This window comes from Odontesthes bonariensis, chromosome 10 (genome assembly GCF_027942865.1).
Source record: "Odontesthes bonariensis isolate fOdoBon6 chromosome 10, fOdoBon6.hap1, whole genome shotgun sequence".
Classification (NCBI taxonomy): Eukaryota; Metazoa; Chordata; class Actinopteri; order Atheriniformes; family Atherinopsidae; genus Odontesthes; species Odontesthes bonariensis.
Window position 1 is genome coordinate 33,080,801 of NC_134515.1, and position 8,253 is coordinate 33,089,053.

Here is an 8,253-nt window from a genome sequence, read left to right on the forward strand (position 1 = left end):
CTCACATCCTTCTGCAATAATTCTCCTCACAAACTCTTTGGCTTCTCGTACATTCTGCCAAGTTGCTCGAACTGTTCGTCCTTTTTTCCAAGTGTGAACCTTGTCTGAAAAGGTGATGATGTTGAAGTGGTCTCCTTCTCTTAGGTCTCCAAGGATGGTGTTCATGGCCTGCTTGGTCTACTGACAGACATAAGCGGAATTATTGACTCATTCTATTTTAACAAAAAGCAATTGCGTTTTAGCAAGTTTCCCTTATCTTGAAATTCTCGGTGTAGCACTAGCCATTGTAGCCATTAGATTTATTAACTTTACCTGCTTTATCTTGGTGCCCGTCATTGAGCCACTGACATCAATGACAAATATAACATCCTTAGGAACTACTGGGAGCCTTCTGGGTGCAAAGTAATGTACAAAGTAGCCATCATACACCTAACAGGGAGTACAGAGATGGTTGAAGTCGAATACTGATGTTGCAAAAATCATTTTTTTGTGATGTGACAAACATGAACAATCAAATATACATGGCATGCAAGAAATCCAAAGACGCTTCTGACCTGGACATCTCCTATGAAGTGTTTGAGGTCCACATCATATTGAATGATGAAATCAACATTAAGACCTTTGGAGGACATACTGTTTTGCTGCCGTACAGTCGGACTGTAGTATACTCTGGCACAGCTTGCACTCTGCTCGACATGAGTGGAATCAGGGGGGTTTGTATCACCTGTAGGAAAGTAGTAGATACTTAAATCCACATGGGAGTCAAAGAACATTTCTATTTCAAGCAAAAGTATGTATATATCCATCAGTGTTGGGAGTAACAGCGTTTAAATATAACGGCGTTACTAACGGCGTTATTTTTCCAGTAACGGAGTAATCTAATTAATTACTTTTCCCGTCGTTACAACGCCGTTATCGTTACTGAGAATATAAAGTGGCGCGTTACTACAATTTGGTTGTAGGCTTTAGGCTACACATCAGCTGCATGCTGCCTGGAGAGAGCAGGGGTGGGGATGATGACACCGTTGCAAATGCGATGATAATTGGCTGTGTGGGCGGATGCCCTGCTCACGCTGTCTCACTGCACGTGCTGACTACTACTACTAAACACACACAAGACAGCGACAATGGCGACGAGCCAGGGAAGTTCAAAGGTAGCGTTCTCTAACTGGAAGTACCGGCACTACTTCTCACTCGTGGAGATAAAAGGCAAGAATGTGTATGTAACATGCACGCTATGCCCAGGGAAAAAAACTTTATCCACGTCTGCCTCAAGTAACTCAAATCTAATGAAGCACCTCACATCAACCAATGCCAATATGACACTTGTTGCTTCTGCAGCTGCTAACCCAACCCCAAGCCCAAATGCAGCTAGCGTGAGCCCCAGCGAAGGAGATGGAGCCACTCGAAAACAAACAACACTCGATTTTTCGGGTCAGAAACAGGTGACCACCATCACCATTTTATATTCAATATTTATGTTTTTATTTCTATGCATCATATGGCAGGCTGCAATCTATTGAGTTAAAATAAATACCGAATGTTCTAAATTACTGTATATAGTGTTTTTATTCTTCAATCAGTTAATATAAACATATTTGATGTTAAAGATGTTATAGAACGTAACAGCATTATAGAACATAAAAAATAACGCCACAGTTACTTTGCTGAGTAACTAATTACTTTTACAATGTGGTAACTGAGTTACTAACTCAATTACTTTTTGGGAGCAGTAACTGTAACTAATTACTTGTAACTTGATCAACACTGATATCCATACAGGAGGCACAAAAATCAGAATTAGGGTTTACCAATCAAGGTGGAGCAGGCCCCACTCAAATGGAGCTTACCTCCCCAACTGTTTCATTCAAATGATAAGGAAACATATGGCCTTTCCCTTAACAATAAAATTATTAAAGGATTACAAAACTCACCAAAAATGTTTATAAGTCCACACTTATATTGCACCTCTTAAGCTTATCAAGGTTCTACAAAGGGCTTTAACATCTTTTAAAATATGAAGGGTTGGACTACACAAGAGCCTGAAATTACACACATCTAATGGTTAAAGAAGCTGTACAGCAAGGATGGAATGTCATTCAGACTGGATAAATGTGGCCGAATGGAATTTAAGAGAGGCTAAATTATCACAACTGAAGGGGTTGAACTACCAAAGGCAACATGACAGATATGCAGGACAGCTGCGATTATCTTGGGATCCTACAGGTAAATGGTTGTCATTAAGAAGCTTTGAAGAAGTCAGCCACATCCAAGTACCTAAAAAGAGAAAGGAGGATCCTTAAAGCTGCAGTCTGCAGGATTTGTTGTTGTCATACGTAAAGTCCTCATTTTTGGCATTTTAAGAGTTTACATGATCTATCAGAACGCTTGAAGTTGAAAACGGTGACCTCCGTAGTCGCAAAATGCAAGAAATGCTTATTTTTTAACCGAAAAATAAAAAGTTATTCAACTTCCTGTCCCGCCCCATCAAAACACATGAGAACTCGTGCACGTCTACGTGCACGCCAGATGCGCATAAACGACTCCTCATTCATCAACTCACCTGTCATTTGCGATCATGGAAGACACAGTAAGTAGACTAGCCCGTAATGAAGTTCAATAGTCTAGATAAATAAGCGTGGGGACGAGCCTACCTTGTATCGCGCGTGCACAATCGGTGATTGACAGGCAGCAGAGCCCAGCTCGTAACCTGATTGGTTACCTTTTACCGGTCTGGTCTGCAATTTTGTAAACAAACCTGCTGGCTTTGGAGGGACCTAGCGGGACATATAGGGGACCTAGAGAACTCTTTTTTTTTTATATTGGGGTATTTAATGTACTACTTTCAGAATCCCCGGACAGTTCCAGGCATTATGCTTGAAAAAGAGTTGCAGACTGCAACTTTAAGAGTCAGTTGACTTGGAAGAACAAAGTCGAAGTCAACACATAAGCCCTGCTAGTTATACCCTGCTGGTGTAATAACCTGGCCAAAGGAGGAGATAGCAGCCACTGATATTAAGACACAAAAGCAATTCACAATGCATGGGCAGGTTTCACCCCAACTCCAGTAGGGGGAAGGAGGGAGGCTAGGGCATAGTTAGCATCAGGACCACTATCCGAGACAAAACAAAGCAAAGGTCTACAGAGATGTCTTCCAATGAAGACCAGCTTAGTAAATGCATGAGCCAGCTGAAACCTAATGACAGACTGGAGAAGTGGCTGATTTTGAGAAGAGCTATCAGCAGCTAGAAAAGTCAATTCTGAGAGACTGTATGGACATCCCAAACATGGAAGTACAAGTACAAGCATTAAGAACAAGAATAATAGAGGCCCGAGTCTGCCACACCAGACAGGATCCCAGTTGCAGGCTGCATAAAGAGGCCTCTGAGACAGTCCAACAGATAGTTGCAGGGTGTAAGATGCAGTCAATAATGTACAAAAACATCTGAACTGATTACGAGTTGGAAGTCCCAAAGTCAAAGTAAATACCTACAAAGATGATCCGGGGATCCTTTGGGGCCTCCAGATCCAGACTGATAAACTGGTGATGGCTAACCAACTGGACATTGTGTTGGTCAACACACTCTAAGGCAGTGGTGATAGATGTTGCAATCCCAAGCGACAACAACCAATCAAAAAGAAAAAACACAAAAGGGCCTAAAAATACCAAGAGCTAAAGGAGAAAGTTGAAATAATGTGCGAAGTGAAGGCAGCACTGGTGCTAGTGGAGCACTAAACTGGGAGATTGACCAACAGAGGACAACTACTCTTTTCCACCAGAACAACAACTGCTCCAATGTAAAATGTATTTTTTTCTGAAATGGGCAATGTGACTCTGTGGGCTTCGTTCTTCTGGACAAAAGCAGACTAGATGTTTCATCCTTTTTTCAGTCTTTATGTCAAGCTAAGTTAACAGACATTTATAGAGCCTTTATGTTTGGTATTGATCTTTTTTTTATTATTATCAAACACTAATATAGGAACCAAGTGATCATATGTCCTAAAATGCCAAAATAACTTCCTAAATAAACTTGCCAATTTGATCTGTTGTGACTGATCCTATTGACATTTATTTACCCAGTTTGTCTCTTGATATTCCAATATCTATCAAAAGCTAAATTTACTCATATTATCATGATGGTTAGATGATGGTTAGAAGATGATATACCTGGTGTAATCTATTGTTTTGTCCAAGACAAGAGTGAAATTTAAATTTTAAATTTGCATAGTCCTGCATATCCTGACTAATTACTTCAGTGCATTTTACCTTGAGCAGTGTTTGAGAGCAGTCGGCTTGTCTTCAGAGGAAGCACCTTAATGAAACTAATGCCAGTTCTCTCTGTTATACTGATATCTAAGGTGAGGTTCTGCACAAGCTGTCCAGGCCTCAGACCCAAACTGAGTTCGTAACGGCCAAGTCGACGAGGTAACAACTCTTCGTAGGACAGGAGGAAGGACATATGAGTTCTTGATGGCACACTCACTGCCACACGAAACTTCTCAATTTCCCTTTCTCTGCAACACCACAAAATAATAGACAAGAATAAATAAATAAAGGCAGTTTCATGTTAAGAAACCTACATTAGAGTAAGAATAAATAGCATGACATTGCAAATTAAAAATGTAAAATTTGCTATTGTCACTAAGGGTATTGGAAGTACTGACTTGGTAGCAACAAGTCCGGCTGTTTTTCCTTGCTTCTTAGCAGCATCGTAAATTCTCCTGGCCGCAGTTCTTTCCTTCACCTGGGCCACATACACCTTACCATTGGAGGTGCTGATGGAATAGAGGAAAGAGGAGGAAGAAAAAGCTCTCTGTTTGACTTACAGTAGCCAGATTATGTTTCAGTCAGTGGCCAGCATTGAGTGTTTGAGCAAGATTTATTTAACTTTAACTCTTGCATTTCCAGAGTAGTCACAAAGCTGCTTCACAAACAGTCATCATGCTTATTTACAGATGGAGTTCATACCATCTGAAGGAGGGGTGAGGGGTTATAAACAGGGTGAGTGGAAAAGAGTCATTTCCCTCTAAAAACAGCATTAATTAAAAGTGATTTTGTCGACCAGTGACACTCCAAGGGAGTGCTGCTGTGTACTACATCCAGCAAAATCCCAACCAAAATAAGTATTCAAAAATTGTTTTCAATTAACTGAGTGCATTTCCTTCACTTTGATGATCACTGATGTCAGATAACAAGGTGCTAAAATAAGGCTATGTCTTTTGAAAAAACATCAAGGTATATCTTAAAAAAAACTCTCAGGCTTGAAGTGGGTCTTGTTTGAGACACAGAGTAGAATGGCATGAGAGTGCAGAGTGGAAAGTGGAGGTGTTTATATTTATGTGGCTGAGGGACTGAGGGTATGACTGAACATCAGTGACCTTCTCATAGAACACGGAGTTCTTAGTTTCACAGACAGAAATGCCTAACGCAATATGTTTGCCACAACTATTTCCCTTTGGGTATTTGATGACATGACGATGACCATATAGGGTCTAGACTCGAGTGTGTAAATATATAGAACTGTGTGTGAAAAAAGAAACGTAATAGTGAGAAAGGTAAATGTGAAAGATTATAGCTTTAAAAAGCATTCCAAGCTCCAAAGTCACACATGCTTGAAACATCTAAGTCTACTTCCAACTATGCATACATACAGTAGACGTGTGTGTTTAGTGTATCTGAACTGTCAGGTTGTCTTCATAAATTATGTCGGGAGAAAAGGGGGACTGGGTAAACTTCTGTCATTTTCTCTATTCATCTTCTGACTTTCATTTACAAAGCTTGGTATTCATCAGCCCTCAGGTTCCCCCTCCTCCTGACCTGCTTCCGCTCCCAAATCTAGCTACGGGAATGCTGAATTATTTGTTTTATTTATATTTAGCCTATTTAAAGAAGGGTGGTTTCCATCCCACTAAGTAATCAAATTACGATGGATCTCCTGTGGACCAGAATTGTATGTCCTTACATAATTCTTCTGAAGTTTTAGTTCTGGATTGTGCCCATCAACAAGAACATTAGTTTTATTTACTAATACTTCTACCCACATGGCAGGGGAATATTGTTTCTACAGGTAAGAGATAATATTTCTCTATCAACTTCAACACATTTGACCTGAAAGCTATGGATTCCAGATCTGTGATCGTATTATATTCAACACTACCTGGTATGAACTATAATCCACAATACAGTGAAATCAGGAGTGGCTGCATTTCCAGAGTTAAAAGGGGGTGGTAAATAGTAGAGGAAATAGAGAGATAGACTCTCTAATACAAATCAGTTATTGTAGTTAACAGACAAAGAAACTGGACATATTGGACTTACATGGTGAAGTTGGAGATGAAAGCAGAGGAGGGCATGTCCACCTCAAAGGCGGCCTCCTTAATGATGGGGAGCTGATTCCACACTGAACTCTGGACTGTAGTAACAGCATAGCGGGATGCCACTGTGCACTTCACATGGTATTCTGTCACCTTCAGCTGGTAACATAACAAACGTACACATCACTTTAAAAGTCAAAAAGACAGACTGAGTATCATAAAGATACACAGTACTTTAAAAAAAAAAAGAAACACAAGACATTATTCTGCTCCACTGACTGTTGAAAAAGCTGACTTGATGGTCTGATTTTGCCACGTGAAGAAAATGTATTTAGATCCAAATGCCATATTTTCAAGAATGTAAATTCACTAATCTGGTACATCTGCATTGCATAAGTGCCAATACAAACCCATTGTGTTACACAGAAAAAACAAATTAGAAACCTTACACATTACATTCTGCTCTTTCTATTCTTTATATCATAGCTTTCCCTGCAATGCTTTGACAAGTCAATGAAATGACACAAAGCAGTTCCCTGCATGTTGTCTCTGCTCTCCCTTCATTTACTTGGGGAACGCTGGCACCTGCTGGGACCGATCTTGTCAGTCTTGCCACATTACTGCAGGACAAGCTGACAGGCAGGAGGAAGAGAGCAACATCAGGACTTTGACTTGCTGTTTTTTCAAGAAACCTGTGGTTTGACCAACACAGAAAGGATTGCTTTATTTTCTCTGGGAATTGCTTCACAGCAAACCCTGAAGCAAACTAAGGGAAAAGCCACAGTGGATGAGCTAAAGATACCTAGATAGGCAGAAGCAGTTGATTCCCTCTCTGTGAATATTCCTTTGCAATTAACTTGCAGAAGCAATAAATTGAATATTTTAGTATCTGCTGTACAGCTCTGCTGTATGACCTTCACAAACTTACCACTGGTTTTGTTGGTTTGCTTTGACGTTTTGCTCTCTGGAAAAGAAACAAGGCAATAAGTCAGAGAAGTGATAGGCTACCTTTGTAAAGTTTGTACTAGTTGCTTATAGCAAAAGACATGTTGTATTCAAACTGTGGGATAGCACAATAACTCTTTATGAAAGTGTATTCAAATGCCTCCTTTTTTGTGTAATCTTCACAACCTGCCTATGCAAGGTCAAGATTTGATGTCAAAACAGTCTGAATCAAAGCCATTCACGAATAGATGAAGGTGAGTGAAAATGGATATAAATGCTTTCACTGTACACAGGACAGGCCAGGGCTGCACGGTTCGGTCTCCTGTGTTAATTCTGCACACAAGTCATTGCTGTGTCAATACATTACCAAATATCCTGTGTGTTGGTGGGTCTTTAACATAAACATGTAACTCTTGAGAGTGGAAACTCCTGAAGGTGAAGCTTAGATATTATTTAAATGTAAGCATTGACTGTAAATATATCAACAACATCTTAGATAATCTATCTATCTATCTATCTATCTATCTATCTACATATATATAAATATGTATGTTTGTGTGAGAGAGAGAAAGAGAGAGAAAAATTTGAGAATAAGATACATTTTATTTCAGAGTACAATATGCAACAAATGGATCTCATAAGTTATGAATTCGTGGAAGAAATAAGTATCTTCTGGTTAGTTATGAAATTAAGTTATGTCATCGTGATGTCTTATCTGGAGAGGCGTGCTCTAGAAAGTAATATTGTGTGAAATAGAAATATTACACACGTTTTTTAAAAAAACCTCTCACCTGTCGAAGAATGTTCTTGCCAAGATGTGCCTCATAATTTCCAAATAATCCTTCTTGAGCATACAAAGCGAGGCACGCTAGAATGTACTGAATTTTAAAAAAGGTCATGTTCATAATCACTTATGGAGTAAAATAAAGCAAAATGTCCAGCGCTCTCACGTTGACTGAGGCAAGCAGGGCTCACACATCACATTTTACACAA

The 8,253-nt window shown here is 39.7% G+C and overlaps 1 protein-coding gene across 1 annotated transcript in view; it reads right to left on the reverse strand.

The window, feature by feature from the left end:
- Nucleotides 1-8,165, reverse strand: part of itih6 (inter-alpha-trypsin inhibitor heavy chain family member 6) — a 15,148-nt gene extending 6,983 nt beyond the window's left edge. Inside the window, exons 1-8 of the mRNA XM_075475326.1 lie at nt 8,052-8,165; nt 7,244-7,279; nt 6,320-6,474; nt 4,666-4,776; nt 4,268-4,515; nt 555-724; nt 313-429; nt 6-177 (exon numbers count right to left, since the gene is read on the reverse strand). Of these exons, the coding sequence (XP_075331441.1) occupies nt 6-177; nt 313-429; nt 555-724; nt 4,268-4,515; nt 4,666-4,776; nt 6,320-6,474; nt 7,244-7,279; nt 8,052-8,165 (1,123 nt within the window). The remainder of the gene's footprint in view (nt 1-5; nt 178-312; nt 430-554; nt 725-4,267; nt 4,516-4,665; nt 4,777-6,319; nt 6,475-7,243; nt 7,280-8,051) is intronic.
- Between the last annotated feature and the right edge of the window lie 88 nt (nt 8,166-8,253).